The sequence below is a fragment of the Abramis brama genome (genome assembly GCF_963993115.1).
Source record: "Abramis brama genome assembly, chromosome: 6".
Lineage (NCBI taxonomy): Eukaryota > Metazoa > Chordata > Actinopteri > Cypriniformes > Leuciscidae > Abramis > Abramis brama.
This window is the reverse complement of record NC_139968.1, coordinates 8474413-8492880: the sequence shown is the minus strand read 5'-3', so window position 1 is coordinate 8492880 and position 18468 is coordinate 8474413. Positions and strand designations below refer to the sequence as shown.

At 36.8% G+C, this 18468-nt stretch overlaps 1 protein-coding gene across 5 annotated transcripts; it reads right to left on the bottom strand.

The window, feature by feature from the left end:
- Nucleotides 1–270: 270 nt before the first annotated feature.
- Nucleotides 271–13458, bottom strand: kcnip2 (Kv channel interacting protein 2). 5 transcript variants are annotated; one of them, XM_084118133.1, is made up of 9 exons: nt 13037–13458; nt 4430–4528; nt 4171–4295; nt 2534–2603; nt 2331–2401; nt 2007–2114; nt 1798–1902; nt 1513–1575; nt 271–1271 (listed from the first exon to the last, which is right to left on the bottom strand). In XM_084118133.1, exons 1-9 carry the CDS (start codon nt 13107–13109, stop codon nt 1224–1226), a joined length of 762 nt encoding a protein of 253 aa, XP_083974259.1. In that variant the 5' UTR covers nt 13110–13458; the 3' UTR covers nt 271–1223. The 5 variants fall into 5 exon arrangements, with proteins under 5 accessions (XP_083974259.1, XP_083974263.1, XP_083974260.1 ...); XM_084118137.1 differs by having other exon boundaries at nt 320–1271; nt 4430–4513; nt 13037–13430; XM_084118134.1 differs by having other exon boundaries at nt 320–1271; nt 4171–4291; nt 4426–4528; nt 13037–13352.
- Nucleotides 13459–18468: the final 5010 nt, after the last annotated feature.

The window sequence follows — 18468 nt, the reverse complement described above, 5'->3', positions numbered from 1 at the left end:
CGTTCAAATGTCCGCAGTGTGCAGATCAGCCATCTAAAGACAGTCTTCTGTAGCAGCCAGGAGGTTGTTATTTATATATATATATATATATATATATATATATATATATATATATATATATATATATATATTATATATATATATATATATATATATAAAGTGACCCTTTACAATTTTATAATCTTATTTTTATATTTATACATTAATAATTCTTATTTTTTTATTATTGCTAAAATGTTGACACATTCAGGTGTAAAGCAGCTAAGTATTGTAAGTGGGATTTTATGAGCATTTATAGAAATGCAATCAACACTGCTATGCATAGCAATCATACATTTATTTTAAATAATAAATAAATAAAACAAACTTGAAAAGCTGGACCATCACACATTCTGACAGCTTAAACATCTGATTTTGGCAAAAACGTGGAAAAAAAAAATCGCATGAAATATGCATCATCTACTGAAAATTTTACGATAGTCTATAAATTATTGCATGGTCAATAAAAAAAAAAATGTTTAAAACATATATAAATGTAAAATTCCTTAAGTAGTGTAATGCGATTTCTGTGTTCAAATGTCTTATCATCGGAAATAAACTGCATTAATGGAATAAATAAATAAAAATCATATATAAATAAATGAATTTATGAGAATGTAAAACATTTTACCAATGCTCCATTGCGAATCTACCAACAACAGCCCACTTTTGCATAGTTCATATGTCAAATTCCATTGATAATTGAAAATTGCTCTGCATATATTTACAATAATCTTAAGAAATGTATTACAACACAAATGAGTAAATAACATCTGACATTAATCATGTTTGTAGGTTGCGCTTATAGGATTTTCACACATTCTTGAGAGATAATGGTGACATTATATATAGCGTTAGTGCACTTAAACAAATTACAATTGACAGACAAATTAAAAACTGAAAGATTCACATTTTAAGTGCATTTATGTTGAACTGGCTTAAAATATCTAATCACATTATATTTAAAAATATACGTAAAAAATGCAAAGACAGTGGCATATAACAGTTGATCTTTAAAGACATAATTTCATCCTCAGGGTGTGAAATAACATGGCATGCTCATATTGCACCAGGGGTTCACTGTCAGTCTTTTATACAAGATGGAGGAAGTCATCAAGCAGACGCCACAACAGACCGAAAACTGATGTTGTTCAGGAATTTTTGCCAGATATCATCATGCAGAGCTAGACTACATGATCCAACATATGCATGGACTCCATGATGGCCTCGTCCTGAGCAAAAATGAAAACAATTGGTAAAAAGATCAAATACAAAACAAAGAACATGCTAAATATCATTACAGGTCCTGTAGGTATCAGCTTAATTCATTTAAGATGCATTTTGGAATGTTAATTTTGACTTTATAATGAGTAGTCACATTAACAATCAACAAAAAGTCACAGCATTTCTATTTAATACCAAAAGCATAAAAAATATAGAAATCATAATTCGTTTTTGGTGTCGCCCTTGTACCGTTTGACACGATTCCAGGAATTCCTCTATTGTGACGATGCCATCGTTGTTGCGATCCATTTTCTGAGTGCAAACAGAAAAAACAATCAATAATTAGAGACATATATTGTGGCAGATTATTTTTAGAAATAATAATAATTCAAATATAAATTAAATAACAATAATTAGTTTTATTCACGGACTCCCAGCTATCAAAAATACACGTTTTGCTAACGTTCTTATTAAGTTATGAAAAAGTCATTATGGGAACATTACTTTAGAATCAAGTAGTAACATTTAAAATACCTTGAAGAAACTTTCAACATGTTCTGTAGGTGCACTGTCCTTCATATACGGATGCGTATACTTCCCCATCATATCGTAAATGGACTTCATAATATCATTCATCTCCTAAAACAGACAGAATAAATGAATGAAAACAGTAATGGGTTCACAATGGATGGCTAAATGCCCGAAATAAAGGTTAAAATCAATAAAAATAAAACATAAAATACCTCTTTAGTGATGCAGCCATCTTTATTGAGATCATACAAACTAAAGGCCCAGCACAGTCTCTCGGTGACGGTCCCACGCAGGATGTTGGACAGGCCAACCACAAAGTCCTGCAGCCAATGAGAAATACGTAACATATTTATGATAATAACAGCAAATCATCTATTGATTTGGTTACATAATCAGATTTTTATGAAGATAACAATTTAAAATAAAAGCATAAAATCCATGTAATTGACTTGAAGTTACTTTTTACATAACAATTGTATATTACTATATGGTTTCAAATGAATTCAAATAAGTATATGAATAAACAGCGAACTGACCTCAAAACTGACCGCTCCGTTCCTGCGTCGATCAAAAGCCTCAAACAGGAAATGTGCATATGCACTAGAATCTGCAAAAGATTGAGCGTAAAACATTAGACTTAATTTGAGAAACAAAAGAGGGATTTATGAAGGCCAGGTCTAAATTCGATTAATTAAAGTGTTGGAACAAATTAATTCAATTTAATGCTTTATTCACTTACCTCCTTGAGGAAAAAAGTGAGAGAAGATTAACTTAAAAGTCTCTTCATTTACTGCTCCAGTGGGACATTCCTAAGGCACAATAAAATACTCATAAACAAAAATATACTGATAGGATATTTACATATTTACACTATATTTAATAGTCTTAAAGGTATAGTAACTTTTTTTTTGGCCTGTTTAATAGAGTGCATTAGCGCCCACCCACTTTTTCAGTTGCGTTGATTCCCAAAGCATTTCTTCCATTCATTTCTCCCATAGGGATTTCACAAATTACAATGCATGAACCAACCAGCTACAAGGTCAATCACAACATTGCATACTTTGATTGAAAAAGACAAAGGTACAAGACTATGTGCTTAACGGCTTTAGAAAATGGAACTACAAAAAAAACCCTAAAGAACTACAATCCCATGAAGCATTGCGAACAGAATAATCGAATTAAAAACGATGGAGACTCATTTATAAATATTGATTATATAGAGAAAAACAATATATTTTAAGTTTTATTGGAAATTGACTCCCATTCATCCGGCCACCAGAGGGAGCCCTCTCCCAAGTATTGATCATGGACTGTTTCATTGGTGGTTACTCCCTGTTTGCCACATGTATAAATAGCAATTTTCATGCCACTGCACTTTGCAAAGTATTGCCAGTCTCCACTGCCTTGCCAAGTGTTTTCCATTGCCTGCTGTTCTTGTCTATTGTTTTGACCTTCATGCCAGTTTCCTTGGATGTCGTTTGTTGGATTGCCCTTCTGCTTTGTTTGCCTGGTTGGACTGTTTTGAAGTTGAATTTCTGCCTGTAATTTCGAAGATGCAGTATTCATCTCTCAGTCGAACCGCACCAGAGTTTGTTTAGAAATAGACCAAAACCAACCTTTTCAATAGCCTGGAAATCCAGACCCAAATCTAAAAGATTAATGGTCTGGCATCGAGTAATGAAAATCAACCAGCTCGAGGGGCGGCACCAAGCATGCATTTGAAAATTTCATTGGATAACACTACGGCCAATCACAACAAGCCCCATGCGCTTAGCTACCAGCAGAGCTAACTGGTAGATTAGACTCTTGCCGTATCCGGTCGGCAAAACAGCAAAAATGTCCTTCTTGCAAAGGAACGATTCGAGCGCCGTCTTCTGTTCCTGTTTTAGATAAAAAGCCAAGTCTAACTCATTCATTGTAGCGGCCAAAGCCGTTTCAAACAACTGGTGTTCATCCATAGCCTTCTTGCAATGTTTACTAATGACTTCGACATCACAGCGCTGTCGTCATCTCGCCTCTGGCCCGCCTATATCAGATAATCCGATATGATTGGTGCAGCTCGGATACAAGGGCATATTTAATGAGCATCATTACTAGACCCCAGAGTAAACTCGCTGAGCAAATTCAACTTGTGCTCTCGCGAGAACTCTGGATTTCCAGGGTCCCTTTTCAAGGGGCTCGATCCTCTTGTTTGATGCGCAACCAGGGTCTGGAAGGCAGCGTTCACACTTATTCAAATTAACTGCACTTACAGAGCAATCGCACAAGGGTTCGCTTTAATCAAACCAAACATGCCAAGTGTGAACACACCCTAAATATTGGGTCTATTAACAGGCCAAACTGGAGAGGACCTTACAAAGGCATTACGTTTCTTACATTTTTGAAACTTCTGTAGAGGACTTTTAGCTCTGCTCTGGTGAACTTGGTCAGTTCCATCAGTTTATCCACACTATCCGGCCTGTAGCACACGGTAGCAATCTCAAAATCCTCCTCAATGCTGTCTATATAACAGATGAAAACATAAAAGAAACATACAGAAACTGCAGAAACAGTACTGAATTTATGTTAGAGAAATATGTCTAATCAGTCAAGGAGACAGAATGCACAGAAAGGAAAGCATCAGACTGTCACTTGCTTTGCCTGACAGCTGGGTTTGAGTCCACATGACAGCAGGGCAGGAGTTTGAGGAAGCGCTGTTTCATGTTCTTCTTCCTCTGGCCTGAGGGAGGGTTACCTGCAAACACAGGCAACTGCTTAGCTACGCAGAAGTGCTTTGTAAATCAACTGCATTACAAGGACACAAAACTATTCGCAAAATGGCAGTCAGTCACAGTCAGTTGGCACAGTTTGCTGCTCTGGCTTTGATTAAAAAAATGAATCGGATCACTGAAGCTGAAGAATTGAATTTAACACACACTGTTTCTTTGACCCTTTTGAGTGTGCTGGACATGGCATTTTGATATCAGTGTGTAAATTCCATAGAACTGGGACAAATTGAGACTTCGGTGAAATTTCACGGGACAAAGTACAGTAGGTCCATAGTGTAGCGATGCATGAAGCACGGCTTATTCAGAAGCCAAACCAAGCAGTTTTATATATATTGATAAACATGGTGAATTCGAGTAACAGTTCAACAAATTTTAATCAAATGTGAAATCCGCACAGGGAAATTTCTCACAGGGAAATTTCTTTCATTTTTCAAAAAATGAAAGAGGTCATTGTGACTTTTTATCTCACATGTCTAACTTTTCTTCTCACAATTCGGAGAAAAAAAGTCACATTTGCAGGCTATAAACTCGCAGTTTCAAGAAAAAAAAAGTCTGCCTTTTTTCTCATAATTGTGAGATATAAACTTGCAAATTGCGAATTATGAAGTCAGAGTTGGAAGATATAAACTTGCAATTCTGAGAAAAAAGTCAGCTCACAATTCTGACAATATAACTAGCAATTGCGAGTTTATATCTCACAATTCTAAGAAATACCTAACCTTCCATACAATCACATGGATAAAAGCAGTATCACACAAGCAAGAGTGTTGTTGCTCTGATATTCAGACCACAGTGTGGAATTACTATAATACAACCGTTCAATAAAAGTTCATATCAAATAACTTACATTTTGGACATAATATTGAGAATATTTTTTAGCATTTTTTTTTTTCTTCTTCCTTTTTCGTTTTGAAATATGGATTTACCAGCTTTCCAATAGAGCCCGACCGATAAAGGATTTTTAAGGCCGATACCGATACAAATATTTGGTGATTTAAAAATCCGATATTCCGATACAGTGAGGAAAATAAGTATTTGAACACCCTGCTATTTTGCCAGTTCTCCCACTTAGAAATCATGGAGGGGTCTGAAATTGTCATCGTAGGTGCATGTCCACTGTGAGAGACATAATCTAAAAAAAAAAATCCAGAAATCACAATGTATGATTTTTTAACTATTTATTTGTATGATACAGCTGCAAATAAGTATTTGAACACCTGATAAAATCAATGTTAATATTTGGTACAGCAGCCTTTGTTTGCAATTACAGAGGTCAAACGTTTCCTGTAGTTTTTCACCAGGTTTGCACACACTGCAGGAGGGATTTTGGCCCACTCCTCCACACAGATCTTCTCTAGATCAGTCAGGTTTCTGGGCTGTCGCTGAGAAACACGGAGTTTGAGCTCCCTCCAAAGATTCTCTATTGGGTTTAGGTCTGGAGACTGGCTAGGCCACGCCAGAACCTTGATATGCTTCTTACAGAGCCACTCCTTGGTTATCCTGGCTGTGTGCTTCGGGTCATTGTCATGTTGGAAGACCCAGCCTCGACCCATCTTCAATGCTCTGACTGAGGGAAGGAGGTTGTTCCCCAAAATCTCGCAATACATGGCCCCGGTCATCCTCTCCTTAATACAGTGCAGTCGCCCGTCCCATGTGCAGAAAAACACCCCCAAAGCATGATGCTACCACCCCCATGCTTCACAGTAGGGATGGTGTTCTTGGGATGGTACTCATCATTCTTCTTCCTCCAAACACGTTTAGTGGAATTATGACCAAAAAGTTCTATTTTGGTCTCATCTGACCACATGACTTTCTCCCATGACTCCTCTGGATCATCCAAATGGTCATTGGCAAACTTAAGACGGGCCTTGACATGTGCTGGTTTAAGCAGGGGAACCTTCCGTGCCATGCATGATTTCAAACCATGACGTCTTAGTGTATTACCAACAGTAACCTTGGAAACGGTGGTCCCAGCTCTTTTCAGGTCATTGACCAGCTCCTCCCGTGTAGTTCTGGGCTGATTTCTCACCTTTCTTAGGATCATTGAGACCCCACGAGGTGAGATCTTGCATGGAGCCCCAGTCCGAGGGAGATTGACAGTCATGTTTAGCTTCTTCCATTTTCTAATGATTGCTCCAACAGTGGACCTTTTTTCACCAAGCTGCTTGGCAATTTCCCCATAGCCCTTTCCAGCCTTGTGGAGGTGTACAATTTTGTCTCTAGTGTCTTTGGACAGCTCTTTGGTCTTGGCCATGTTAGTAGTTGGATTCTTACTGATTGTATGGGGTGGACAGGTGTCTTTATGCAGCTAACGACCTCAAACAGGTGCATCTAATTTAGGATAATAAATGGAGTGGAGGTGGACATTTTAAAGGCAGACTAACAGGTCTTTGAGGGTCAGAATTCTAGCTGATAGACAGGTGTTCAAATACTTATTTGCAGCTGTATCATACAAATAAATAGTTAAAAAATAATATATTGTGATTTCTGGATTTTTTTTTTTAGATTATGTCTCTCACAGTGGACATGCACCTACGATGACAATTTCAGACCCCTCCATGATTTCCAAGTGGGAGAACTTGCAAAATAGCAGGGTGTTCAAATACTTATTTTCCTCACTGTATATCAGCCGATATATATATATATATTTTTTTTAAATCCAGAAACGTGTAACAAAACATGAACTATTTATTATTATCATCATCATTTGAATTATTATTAAACAAGACAAAGGTCACTCCTAATTCTATCCATTTATTCCATCAAGCTACAACAAACCATTTTCAATCATCATTTGCTGCCTGCCTTCTAAAATCTACTACTTAGTGACGTACTAAATACATTATGTGAGGTAATTAACACATGGTTACCGAGTCGATCGTTCCCTGGGATGCGTTTTCATGAAAATAGAATGTAAAGAGTTTTATCTCTAAAAACAGATTAACGTTAGCTTATAACGCTAGTATATAAGAGTAAGTAAAAGTAAATCGCTAGTTAATACCACTAACAAGGTTCAAAATAGCCTCACACTACTGTCTTTATAAAGTATCTTCTTATTAAACTGTCTGTACACTTACAAAGTTCTCAATGCTTCAGTTTGCATGTAGGGACCCTCATTATGCTACCGTGTTAGTGTGAGGCTATTTTGAGCCTTGTTAGTGGTATTAACTAGCGATTTACTTTTACTTACTCTGTGCCCCATATACTAGCGTTATAAGATCATCTGTTTTTAGAGATATAACTCTTTACATTCGATTTTCATGAAAACGCATCCCAGGGAACGATCGACTCTGTAACCATGTGTTAATTACCCCTACAGTAACGCACACTTGGATTTCACACACGTGTAAAAGAAAAGCTAACTTTTATGCACAGGCTAGCTGCTATGTTTGATACTTTTTCTCTCTGTCTAAATATTCACTCCTCGCGTGCCTAACTTACGTTTAAAAATGCAGGGACTGGAACTACAGATATGCTAGTTATAAATACAGTAATCACTACTTTATTTAGGCAGAATAAGTTCGTTGTGATTTCCAAGCTCATTGATGTTAGCAGTCTTCCTTGTAGAGTGCCCTCTGGTGGACAAACTATGCAGCGCCAACACTCATAACATGGTTGCAGGGTGTTTCGTCCGCTTTTATTTTATTTTTTAAATATTCATTTATCGGCCGTTATAAATGCCGATACCGATAGTTTGGAAAATGCCTAATAGCGGCCGATAATATCGGCCCGCCGATATATCGGTCGGGCTCTACTTTCCAGTAACTCTGCTTGGAGCAGGGGACCGTCCACTGGAGGACAATACCCGGGACTTTATCAATCTGGCGTACTTGAATCGCTATCCGAACCGCTGTCCAAGGCACGCCTTCCAGTGGACGGTTCAAGGGAAGATTTTGTGGAGTTTGTGGAGTGGGTGTGGATATGTAGTGGATCCACCGCAGACGGAGAGCTTGAGCATCCTGCGATGCATGAGCCAGTCATCACCCTAGAGCCCAACATGTGGTTGTGGCTCTTCCTTCCCTCGGCTCCACCAGGCTTCCCTCATCCCTCCAGCTTCGCCTTGGCTCCTCCCTCGACTCCACCAGAGACCATCATCCTCGCGGCTCCACCATGCTCCCTCGTCCCTCCGGCTTTGCATTGGCTCCTCCCTCCCTCGGCTCCACCAGGCTCCCTCATCCCTCCAGCTTCGCCTTGGCTCCTCCCTCCCTCGGCTCCACCAGGCTCCCTCATCCCTCCAGCTTCGCCTTGGCTCCTCCCTCGGCTCCACCAGAGAACATCATCCTCGCGGCTCCACCAGGCTCCCTCGTCCCTCCGGCTTCGCCTTGGCTCCTCCCTCCCTCGGCTCCACCAGAGACCATCTTCCTCGCGGCTCCACCAGGCTCCCTCGTCCCTCCGGCTTCGCCTTGGCTCCTCCCTCCCTCGGCTCCACCAGAGACCATCTTCCTCGCGGCTCCACCAGGCTCCCTCGTCCCTCCGGCTTCGCATTGGCTCCTCCCTCCCTCGGCTCCACCAGATACCTTCATCCTCGCGGCTCCACCAGGCTCCCTCATCCTTCCGTCTACTCCTTTGATGTCCTGCCATTTGCCAGCCTCTCCTCCCCACCCTCCCTCCTCTGTTGGACTTCTTGTTACGGTGCGAGGACGCGTCTTTCCGGAGGTGGCGTACTGTCAGAATTGTGTTGTTCATTGTATTTTGATTTGGTTCTGTTTCTGTTTTCCTGCCATATGTATCCTGACCTATGCCTTGTTCGAAATGCATTATGGGTATTCTCTAGCTGCTGAGCGTACATTGGTTTTACACTTGTTATTGTGGTTCATTGTGGGATTGAAGTTAATGTCCACTATGGTTTCGGACACCACTACAAATGGCTGTCCCCTCAAATAGTGCCCTATTTATGGGTATAGGGGGCGATTTCAGACACAGCCCTAGCTTCCCTGTTTGCCTGTTAGTCTAATTAAGTTCACCAGTTGATCATTAAGTTTCCTCATTTACCTCTGTGTATTTAAGTCCTGAGTTTCCCTTGTTCATTTGTCTGTTCTACGTCTATATTAGTTGGTTGTTCTGTGTGCTAATAATCTCCTGAGTGTTTGGTTTTTTGATTTATTGTTTATTAAAACTTTACTGCTGCAACTAGTTCCTGCATCTACTCATCCTTGCTGCAACCATTTGTGACAGACAGTTGACAGCAAACATTTTTTTCCCAGAATGTCCTAATGTTCTCTGTTGGTTAGCCAGGAAAATAACATAAATAAAACATTCCCTGTAGGTTTGGACAATGTTCCCCTAACATTCCCAGTATGTTCCCAGGACATTCTTATTTGGTTTCCAAAAAATAACCAAATGGGAACCATATGGGAACGTTAGGGGAACGTTCAGTGTTTGTTAGGACTGCTGAGGCGTTCCTGAATGAATTTTAGCAAATCGGTTGAGTGAATTATTTAATCATTACAGAGATAGTTGCTTATCATCCGTATCTCCAGAAAAGAAAAAAATACAATTCTTAAGGGAAATAAAAATTTTGTGACTGACGTATAATTTAAAATTCTAATCATCAGAACATTTTAAAAGAATTTTAACTTCATGGTAATGAAATTACAGACATATGACATTGCAGTTACTTTACATCATAATATTACCAAAGTATTACGAATGTAAGTAGTATGTAACTGGAATGTTCTTGGTTATCTTATAACTTTAAGAGACCGTACTCACCACATTGTGAGTTGGTAAATTGGTGGTAATAAAATTACGAGCATGCAACATCGTAGTTGTGTTCCATTTGTCCTCAAAAGTGGGAAAGTCCTAGTTCCCAGTAGGAACTTTTAACTGAAACCCCCCTCAAGTCAAAGTGGCATCTGGAAAACCAATTTGGCTGCTCAGCGCATTAACAGTAAGTGAAACAGGAGTAATATATTGTTTATCATTAGCACTTATTTTTGTTTGTCTAAATAAACTCAGTGGTGCACACAGTACTATCCAACTGCTATTTGTGACGTGATTGAATGAGTCATGACTCACTTATAAACACACTTATAAAGGCACTTACTGATGTAACCTGCAAAACTTTCCTAACTAGAGCACCAGTAGCCTGTCTGGAATGTGCAAACCCAGACAGTTATTAAAGTATCAAAGTGGACCATTGGATTGAAACAAACCACACTCACTAAAACCAATGCTAATGAGTCATGAATAAAACATCAAACTAAAAGTCAGAGAAAAAAATAATTAAATAACTTATATTCAGATCAGACCTGAAATCAGTTTCATTGAATGTATTTGTTACTGTTGGCACTGAGCTTTATGTGCATATCTATCATCAACCGAGTTCATGTCACTTCATTTTGGTGAATTATTTCAAACACCTGGTTCTCCAGAGCACTGGGATGGAAAAACAAACAAAACCAGCGCTACGCTGAACACACAGCGCATGCGCACAAGCATCACTGCCCCACATTCAGGTTATGAACATCAACACACTGAACAAACCATGCTTCGCCAAATGATTGAGGTCACTTATCCATTGATAAATAGTGTGCCTATTCCCTATTATTATTATTATGCATAACAATAATATCTAAATGGCAGATTAATATGACATATATATATATATATATATATGTATACAATTTAATCTTAACACATGGCCACCCAGAGTATTTTTTCCTATTTTTTTGTAAATTTGAATAGGAAAGTTATTGATTAATCACGACTTTTGTGAATGTGTGATTTCAGTTGCTCCAACATTTTCTCGTAAATTTAGAGTACATTTTAGTACAAAAGTTATGGATGAATCATGATTTTTATGTAGTGATTTCAGTTACTCCCATATTGTCTCCATATTGTAGAGAAATGTTAGATCACAGTGAATTCACACTAATGTAACAGAATGAGAGTTTGACACAGAGAGGTCTCACGCGGTGAGCTCACAGTTTGAGCACAGAGTGAGTGCGCTGTGAGGTTACACTTTTAGCAAACACTGTGACTTCACGTTGAGACCACATCGTGAGTATCCTGGGAGCTCATGGTGAGATCACTGTGAGATCAAATTGTTGACTGGGCCAGCATTAGGGTTTTAGGATCCTATGTTTTGAATAGGAAGCTCCAGTGGAGGAATAGCAGCGGTGTCATGTGGTTGTAGCGGGAAGTTATCTTCAGCTGCCATCTCACAAACACAGTTCCATGTTGGACATTGTTGTATATTTATTTAACGAATGAATGAAATAATGAATCACTTGGCTTAGCCTACAATGCTATGGAGAAAGAGAATGTTCCTTGCGTGCACTTCGTTTATTGACACCTTTCTTGTTACGTGACAACAATCTGTTCGTCCATCTATCTGTCCATGCAGTTTTTATGACCTCAGTTATTGAGACACTGCAGTGAATATTATATTAACATTATAGATTGACTTTAGGCAACGGTACAGCTGTGACACTGACAAAGAGACTAAACTATACTTGACTATACTTTATCAATTATTTAAGCGATATTATAAAGCCTTGTTATGACAAGATATGAGATACGACTAGCATGAAATGGGTCGAGTGATTTATTTCGCCTACTTTGCTGGGGGATTAATATTAGTATAGCCTATAGTTGGTTGACTGGTAAATTAGTTTAATAAGATAGTTGGTAAGTGTGTTAGTTTGGTTGTTAATTTAGCGATTTTACTGCAAATTAACAAATCTAAAACTGAATGTAGATATATTATCAAGTTTGTTACTGTTGCAGATTTCACAGAAAATTAGCTAGTTGTAAAGTATGTTAGCTAGTATACTAATTTGTTTAGTTAGTAAGTTATCTAGCTGGTTAGCAGTTTAGTTAGCAAGGCAGACTTGTTAACTTAAGTTAAATATCACATGCTGTGACTGGTCACCACTAAAGTAGTTTTATTGCACTGCAGTGTTGCAAAAACTGAGGTCATAAAAACGACATACATTAAATATCATATAAAATAATTCATGCTTTTTAATATAGCTTGAGATGGAGTTTAACATGTCACAGACCAGATCGGCTATTGCAGTGTATCTTGAGAAGTCTCTTTCAAATATGAAACACGAAACGTGACTAATTTAACTAATTTAAATAAGTCATTTACAGTTAGAATCGAAAGTGACTAAGTGAAATTATGATAATCTAAATCATATCTGGATAAGCGCAGCATGTATTATGCAAAAACAGCCACAACATTAAAACGGTGAAGCGTAAGTTAATATGATTAAATCTCTCATTAAAATGCGTCATTCGCACAACAACTGTAACATTAACAGGTTTTTTGACGAATTTGACGAATTCGATACATGGGAAATCAGGCGGTGAAAGTATTTTTGAAAAGTGAAAACCTAAACATAACTAAAATGTCAGTCAGTGTTTGTTGGGCATAATGTCAGCAAACTTTATCCGACTGACAAAAATAGAAATAGTTCGTCGTCGTGGTAGTGTTTCGTGTCGTGTGTGATGTTTAGTGCACTCACCAGTCAGCAGGTCGCTGGACCCTTCACATTCTCCAGTAGTGTTCAAACTCTCATCTCTAGATTTCACCTTCATGTCGTCTTCGCACGGAATACACTCAGATAAAATACCTCCAATCCCGCCAGAGAGAGAAACACACTATTGCATTACCTGCCAATAAAGCGAGGTAATGTATATGCAGAGCTTTAGAGTGTGAATAATGTTGTTATATTTCCATTAGAAGTTCCCATCGGTCGTCAGCTGCGTCCAGGGTTGAATTTTCTCCAGTATCCGGTTCGTTCATGCGGAACATGTGTAGACTGTTATGACTGTACTATCAAAGACAGTTCTTCTGTGTTATTATAAAAAGAGTCTCTGCACCGCCTCACTGCCATCTGCTCTGCCCTACTGCAATATGAATGAAGTTGCTCAGTGAATCAGGACTGTGTCTCCAAGTCTGAGTCACACAGCATGTTTGGGCATCATCATCACTGGCACGTTCCAAATCAAATCAGAACCATTTTAGCGCGTTCCAAAACATGCCAGCACCAGCAGTGGCACATTCCAAAGCAAAAGTATGTTTGGCTCTTTGTGAATAATTATTGTGTCTCTTTCTGAATCAATAATTTTTTTGGTTTCAAATCAAAAGCATTTTTATACATTCTGAATAAAAAAATGTTTTTACAGATTCTGAATCAAAAACATTTTTACACATTCCGAATCAAAGGCATGTTTGTTTGTTTTCAACATAATAATTTTGTGCACATTCTGAATCAAAAATTTTGGGGGGGCATTCCAAATCAATTTAAAATCATAAGCCTATTTGGCTTTTTCCAAATAATACTTACTCATTCCAAATCTTTTTTCTAACAATTTTGTGTGCATTCAGAATCAAATATGTTGCATTCTGGAGTAACGTTTTCCAAATCTAAAGCATTTTTTTGTCATTTTGCAAGTAATAATTTAATATACACATTCCAAATCAAAAGCATTAAGCATGAATCTTCTAAATACCTTTTCTTCTCAAACGAGTCTTCCAAATGTCTAAATAATATGAATAAATCATTTTTTTGTGGTTCGAAATTTTGCACATATTTAATATTTCATAGACCAGAGCCTGTAGTGCAAGGATGATTTTTTTGTCGAGAACTATTTTTAAATCGTACTTCTCCAAAAAAAGATTTCTCTTATCTTCTCCCGAAAGCTAAATTAATGACATAATGCTGTTAGGATAACTGTTAGGATGATTATGAATCTGTAAGCACATCTTCTGATATAATATTAGGTTTATATTTATCCATTTAAAGTCTGAAAACATGAGACCAAAGAAAATGACGTGGGCTGACAGCACAGATTCTTGATCATGAGCATTTCAGATGCTCTAATAATAAAATACTGAGTCAATGCTCTTCTGATGCGCACAAAGCATGCACTTTGTAGGCCCTACATGTTGTAATAAAAAGCTTTTTAAGAACTGCAACAATGAGATCTAAGTTAGATGATGGGATAGAGTTATTTTAGATATAATGCTTTATATAATTCATGGACTTAACGTTAAAATGTGTCGATGGCATTATAGAAATCAGCAAATATCCCTCAATATATCGTTTATGTGTTGGCCATTTGTTTTTTCAACTGTTAAAAAATTACTGTAAAATTTACTGTAGCTTACTGGTTGCAATTTTGGTTTCCAGCAAACCTGTAAATGAACAAGAGTGCCGTAAATCATCAACTGCAATTATACTGTAAAAACAGCAAAACAAGATCAGCTGTGAATTTACAGTTATTTACTCTCATTTACTTTACAGTATGTTACTGTAATATTAATACCATGCACTAAAACCTGTGTTAACTCATTTCATTTGTGGAAACTGATTGTCTTAAATTGGTCATAACATCAGTGTTTCTCTGCTCATCCTGGACTGAAGCACGGGTTTTATTCTTCAGCACAATGGTGAAACCCTTTAAATCCCAACAGATCATTAAACACTAACATATCTCCATATATCATAAAATAACACTTCAGTTCAACATTTACTCTCATGATCAATCATTAAGTTCACAGAAATTAATTCACAGATTTTTTTTTAGATGAAATCATCTGAAGATAAAAGACATTAAACTTCTCTAGATCTCAGCAGAGGAGGATTAAACAACTCAACATCAACATGCATCTTCACTTATTACTAACCAGTTTGACTTTATGTCTGTCATACGTCTACAGAAGTTATTGAGAATCGTTTACAGTCACCATTATGGTGATCAGTGTTTGCTTTAGTTTGGCTGTTGACCCTTTAGTTTTTCTCTGTTTGCTGTAATTGTGTGGACAAATTTGCTATGGCAGATGTGATCTGGTGATGTTGGCCGTGTATTGATGATGTCATCATTATTTAATACAGTATGTCATAAATAAGTAGTGACCTGATCTCATCTCTGTAGAGTCTCTGATTATCTGGGTCATTTGCAGGTGTGCTGTGTTTTTACAGTATAATTGTAGTTGATGTTTTACAGTACTCTTGTTAATTTACAGACTTGCCCAAAATTGCCAGTAAGTTACTGTACATTTTACAGCAATTTTTCACAGTTTATATCTCATATGATTCATTTGCCTTCAAGAGACCAGTTGCAAAAGAAATAGCTGAATAGGAAGTTAAAAAGTTTAAGAAAGAATAAATTAAACAAAAGGCAAGAATGAAGATAGAGACAGAAAATAAAGAGATTGAAGAGTGGAAATATGGTTGGGCAAGATAAGCCTAAAGAAAGAAAATCAACACTGATTTTATGCAATTCAGCCTTAGTGAAGCCAATGGATTCGGTCTCTAAGCAGCTTTTCAGGAAATCCGTCCAAACACGGGACTCTTGGGAGAAACTGAACCAGACACCCATCCATCTCCTCAGACATGAGGTAATGAGAGATCAGTCTGTGATCAATGTTCATTGGTTCGTCAAAATTTAGTCTCTCATTTTTTTTGCTTGCGATGACCAAAATGGACCCTTATTTTTTCAACACACCTTTAGTGCCGGTCCACTTTTTCAGTGGTTCCCAAAGTATTTTTTCATAAATTTTTCCCCATAAGAAAAAACAAGTCTTTGTTAAAGCGCTATAAGCCATTACATAAATTAGGTAACTCTATACAAATGTTATTGTTTTTAAAAGAATAGTTCACCCCAAAATGTCATCTTTTTTTTTTTTAACTTCCATACTTTTGACCAATATTCCATTGCTTGGTTTTATGTTTTAAAGGGACTTCGGAGAATTCGTGTGACTCTTTTATACGAGTGAAATCTGCGTGACTTTTCCGCCCTTGTGTGAAACTCCCGATCGCACCACGGACTCCTATAGAAATGGCTGGATTTCACCCACAATACAACAGAGAATGTGAGCACACCTTCTGAGGACAAGTTATGAACAAGCCACAAGTGCACTACCTTTATATAAAAATTTATGTAAAAGTAATATAGCCTAAAAGTTTAATTATATAAAATTGCTTGATTATTTAAAGGGGTGGTATAATGACCTTTTCACAAGATGTAAAATAAGTCTCTGATGTCCCCAGGGTGTGTATGTGAAGTTAAAATTCTGTCCCTTTAAATGCAAATGAGCTGCTGCTCCCGGCACAGGGGGTGGAGTTACAACAGCTTGTGTCCTGAAAATTTCAAAAACTTTTTTGTTTGTTTAAATTTATATAGCTGATAATCTATAAATCGCATTCCCAGGGACGGGGTTTATGTAAATTTTAGGGCTGGTGATGTCACTAACCCGGGAGGAATGTCGTGTAGTTCCTACCAGCCATTTGTTGTAGTCCTTAAATAGCAATTTCTTTAAAAGAAAATATCTCCCTTTGCTTTGAACTTTGAACATTGTCAAACATCAACATTACACACTAACTAAAGTTAGAAAAGTGAAATCATAATCAACCACCCCTTTAACAAATTATTTTTAACTAAAGTGAACCTAATTTGAAGCCAAATTGCACCCAGCTAATGCATGATGTATTCAAATGTCACCATAACTTACATTTAAGCAGATAATGTTATCTTTTTTATAGCATATGCCCTTTGAAGGAAAAAGTAAAAGCTCTTTTATCTCACTGCCACACACAAATGTCTCCAACTCAGCAGTTACGGGGAATAAATCCTTAATGGAAAGGAGTTTAACTTATTAACTGTTTCTTTTAGAGGTAAAATATAGACAATGAATAAAAAGTTTTTTTATTTTTATTATTTATTAGAAGACTACAATGTGCTCACCGAAACTCAAACCAAGACACTGGCCATCATAGTGTATGTTGTACAAAATAAGATTTAATTAGGAAACACCCATAAATAATACTAATGCAAAGGAAGTCAAATACTCATTTAGAAACCAAGCCCAGGAAGAATTTACAAAGAATTCCTTTGAAACGTGTCTGTTTTATGTAGTTATCCTCCATGGTTTGATTTAAATTCTGACTTATTAATAGTAGAACTGGTTTGGATTCTAGAATGTTCTAAGTCCAAAGCGACACCGACAGCGGGTTCTCTAGAACTGGTCTCATACAAACTATCTTTCCAGAAATTATCTTTCCAGTGTGTGAAATTAATACATTTGTTTCTTTTTTTGCTCAGTGTTACAATATAACTCAATATACAGCTGTTTTTAAACTGCAACTTCATATGTTTTCATGATGGCGCACTGAAACTTCTTGCAATACTGGGGAATACTGAGAGAAGAAAATTAAGAGACTGTCAGTCTTTTAAAAAATTAATGCATTCATACTCAAGGGTGGATCTCATTAAAACGGTCACGAGTCACATTTTAAAAAGAATAAGAAAATTATATTTTGCTTAAAAAATGCCCATTTGATTTTTTTCAATATGACAAGTAAATGAGTCTCATTACCATAATAAAGATAAATATGATTTAAATTACAAAAGTACAATTTTAAGTTTGCATTATGGGAGTAAATTTAAAAAGGGCAGGATAATTATCATTACTTTATTATGGTACAATGAGAATAACATTGTCACAATAATAATATATAAAGGTTATAGGAAAGGTGCTTAAATGTCATGAAAATTAAATCTGTTTTAAGAACATTAAGATTTTCTTGCATTGTGAAATTTTTATGACAATTAAGCAAATTTCACACCCAAATTCATAACATAAATTTTTTAATATTTAAATTGCAAGTATGCATTATAGTAGTATGAGTTATACTCTATTTATGATGCTTTAAATTTGTTTTAATTAATTATATTATTTTTTTGTATTGCTGTAATGGGAATTCTTTTCTTTTTGCCGTACAGTAATGTGAATTGTTTTCTTTTTGCATTACGGTAATGGGAATTCTTTTCTTTTTGCATTACGGTAATGACAATTATTTTCTTTTTGCATTACAGAATGAGAATTCTTTTCTTTTTACATTACGGTAATGGGAATTCTTTTCGCATTACAGTAATGGGAATTCTTTTC

Coding starts and splice junctions, on each gene's coding strand:
- kcnip2 (XM_084118133.1), bottom strand. CDS start 13,109: ATGAAGGTGAAATCTAGAGATGAGAGTTTGAACACTACTGGAGAATGT. Junction 4,529..13,036: donor GTCCAGCGACCTGCTGACTG/GTGAGTGCACTA, acceptor CTGTGTTTGCAG/GTAACCCTCCCTCAGGCCAG. Junction 1,576..1,797: donor ATGTTGAAAGTTTCTTCAAG/GTATTTTAAATG, acceptor GTTTGCACTCAG/AAAATGGATCGCAACAACGA.